At 56.7% G+C, this 3,454-nt stretch overlaps 1 protein-coding gene across 1 annotated transcript; it reads right to left on the reverse strand.

Moving 5' to 3' along the window:
• Window positions 1-1,075: 1,075 nt before the first annotated feature.
• On the reverse strand, window positions 1,076-3,448 carry LOC121365884 (transportin-2-like). The gene is made up of 7 exons (XM_041490426.1): window positions 3,256-3,448; window positions 2,826-2,997; window positions 1,925-2,011; window positions 1,742-1,849; window positions 1,505-1,663; window positions 1,321-1,408; window positions 1,076-1,218 (listed from the first exon to the last, which is right to left on the reverse strand). The coding sequence occupies exons 1-7, from the start codon at window positions 3,315-3,317 to the stop codon at window positions 1,076-1,078; spliced, it is 819 nt and encodes a 272-aa protein (XP_041346360.1). The 5' UTR covers window positions 3,318-3,448.
• Window positions 3,449-3,454: the final 6 nt, after the last annotated feature.

Raw genomic sequence — 3,454 nt, forward strand, 5'->3', positions numbered from 1 at the left:
TAAAAAATTACAATTTAAAACTGTAAAACACAATAAAATTTTGAACTAAAATTAAAAAATTACAATTTAAAACTGTAAAACACAATAAAATTTTGAACTAAAATTAAAAAATTACAATTTAAAACTGTAAAACACAATAAAATTTTGAACTAAAATTAAAAAATTACAATTTAAAACTGTAAAACACAATAAAATTTTGAACTAAAATTAAAAAATTACAATTTAAAACTGTAAAACACAATAAAATTTTGAACTAAAATTAAAAAATTACAATTTAAAACTGTAAAACACAATAAAATTTTGAACTAAAATTAAAAAATTACAATTTAAAACTGTAAAACACAATAAAATTTTGAACTAAAATTAAAAAATTACAATTTAAAACTGTAAAACACAATAAAATTTTGAACTATAATTAAAAAATTACAATTTAAAACTGTAAAACACAATAAAATTTTGAACTATAATTAAAAAATTACAATTTAAAATTATAAAACACAATAAAATTTTGAAGTACAATGATATTTTTTAAAAAATAAACCTTTTAAAACAAACCCTGACCCTTTTTCTTCTCCTTCCTCTCCACAAATTCACTCAATATTGCACAATTAAATCAAAGAAATCCGCATTCCAAAAAGCCCCAGCAGTTTTGGGGTCCCCCAGCAGTTTTGGGGTCCCTGTCACTTTTTGGGTCCCCAGCAGGTTTTGGGGTCCCTCTTTCCCCCCTGTCAATTTTGGGGTTCCCAGCCTTGTTCCCCAGCAGTTCCAGGGTCCCTAACAGTCAGTTTTGGGGTCCCTGTCAGTTTTGGGGTCCCTCAGCAGTTTTGGGGTCCCAGTCAGTTTTGGGGTCAGTCAGTTTTGGGGTCCCCAGCAGGTTCTGGGGTCCCATCAGTTTCGGGGTCCCAGTCAGTGAGTTTTGGGGTCCCTCAGATTCGGGGTCCCCAGCAGTTTTGGGGTCCCAGTCTGTCAGGTTTTGGGGTCAGTCAGTTTTGGGGTCCCTCAGTTTCGGGGTCCCCCCCGGGCTCACCGGTGTTCTCCAGCAGCGTTTTGGGGTCCCCCCCAGCCGTGTCCCACATCAGTTTTGGGGTCCCTCAGTTTCGGGGTCCCTATCAGTCAGACCCATCTGCATGCAGATCTCGCCGATGGCCCACGTGGCGTTGTTGCAGACCGAGATGAACTCGGGGTTCAGGTTGGTGCCCAGGATGGGCATGAACTCGGCTGGGGAGGGGGCACAGCTGAGCACAGACCCCCCCCCGTCCCCCAAACCCCGAGATGAACTCGGGGGCGTCCCCCCCAGCCCAGGGGAACCCCAAAACTCACCGATGCAGGGCTTGACGTGCACGAAGCAGGCCTTGGTGAGGTCGCCCAGCAGGGCGAAGGAGCTCTGCCGCACCTCGGGCATCGTGTCCTGCCGGGCACAGCCGGGGCACACCTGAGCTTTTTTGGGGTGGGGGACACCCCGGGGGTTTTGGGGGGCTCAGGGGTGTCCCCCCAGCCCTGTCACCTGCATGCACTGGAAGAGCAGGGTCATGATGTTGGAGCGGGCCACCAGCTGCTCCACGTGGCCGCCCAGCCCCTCGGCCAGGCCGCTCAGCAGGTCCAGGGCCACGATCATGAAATCCTTGTCGGGGGCCTCGTACTGCTCGGGGTGCTGGTTGTACATCTGGGGGGGGGTGACAGTGTCACTGTCACCGTGGGTGTCACCCCCCCTGACCCCCCCCGGAGCGGGGGAGGGGCTCACCATGGCCTGGGCCAGCGTTTTCTGCACCAGGGTGACGCAGCGCTGGTAGACGGGCTCGCAGTAGGGCAGGAAGCCGCTCTGCAGGGCCGTGGCCACCGAGGACAGGCACTGGGGACAGCGGGGGACATCGTGGGGGGGTGGCTCGGGGACGGTCACCCCCCCCGGGGCCATCCCCTGCCCCACCTCCAGCAGAGGGAACAGGTCCTTGTCCTCGTCCTTGAGCTCGTTCCACTTCTGGATCAGCGGCGGCATCAGCTTCTGGATGTACTCCTGGGGACAGGGACACCGGGCTGGGGACACCCCAGAGGGGCTGGGGACATCCCAGAGGGGCTGGGGACAGGGACACTGGGCTGGGGACAGGGGACAGCGGGCTGGGGACAGGGGACACAGGGCTGGGGACACTCCACAGGGACTGGGGACAGGAGGACACCAGGCTGGGGATGGGGGACACAGGGCTGGGGACAGGGGACACCGGGCTGGGGAGACCCCAGAGGGGCTGGGGACACCCTGAGAGGGTTGGGGACATCCCAAAAGAGTTGGGGACACCCAGCAGGGGATGGGGACAGCAGGGAGAGGTTGGGGACAGCAGGGAGGGGTTGGGGACACCAAGCAGGGGTTGGGGACACCCCAGAAGAGTTGGGGACATCCAGCAGGGGATGGGGACAGCCGGGAGGGGTTGGGGACACCAAGTAGGGGTTGGGGACACCAAGCAGGGGCCACCAGCCGTGGCCTGAGGCCCTCAGAGCACAGAGATCCACAGGGGGAATTCGGGATTCGAATGTCTGTGGTCATCACCGGGCTCAGCAGGGGACACCGGGGGCTTGGGGACACCAGGGGACACCGGGAGGGGTTGGGGACACCGTGGGACACCGGGGGCTTGGGGACACTGTGGGACACGGTGAGGATTTGGGGACACCGGGAGGGATTTGGTGACACCAAGGGGGGTTTGGTGACACCAAGGGGGTTTTGGTGACACTGTGGGACACGGTGAGGGTTGGGGGACCCGGGGGGGGGTTTAGTGACACCAAGGGGGGTTTGGGGACCCCGTGGGACACCGTGAGGGTTTGGGGACACGGGGACACACCGGCTGGTTGAGGTGGTGGCCCACGGAGTCGGCCAGCGTGCCGATGGCGTCGTAGAGGATGAGCAGGTTCTTGTGCTGGTACTTGCCGAAGGCGAACACCAGCGTGTCCAGGATGAAGCTCAGGTACGGCACCAGCTCCGTGCACGCCTCCTCCTCCAGCGTGGCGAAGGCGCTGCGGGGCCGCAGCGTCACCGGGACACGGGAATGTCACCGGGACACGGGAATGACACCGGGACACGGGAATGTCACCGGGACACGGGAATGTCACCGGGACACGGGAATGACACCGGGACACGGGAATGTCACCGGGACATGGGAATGACACCGGGACATGGGAATGACACCGGGACACGGCAATGTCACCGGGACACTTCCCCCCCGGTGTCCCCGGTGTCCCACATCCCCCCGGTGTCCCCTGTCCCTGTCCCACCTGCAGGCCGCCTCCTGCACGCGTTTGTTGCCGTCCAGGATGCGCTGCAGCAGCTCGGTCATGAGGGGCTTCAGGTAGAGCTCGGGGGGCTGCGCCACCACCCAGTGCGCGTAGCGGCTGAGCGTCCAGCACGCGATGGAGCGCACCAGCGCCTTGCGGTCCGCCAGGCAGCGGATCAGGTGTGGGATCAGCTCGGGCA

The sequence above is a fragment of the Pyrgilauda ruficollis genome, unplaced genomic scaffold, assembly GCF_017590135.1.
Source record: "Pyrgilauda ruficollis isolate IOZ18807 unplaced genomic scaffold, ASM1759013v1 scaffold1228, whole genome shotgun sequence".
Taxonomy (NCBI): Eukaryota; Metazoa; Chordata; class Aves; order Passeriformes; family Passeridae; genus Pyrgilauda; species Pyrgilauda ruficollis.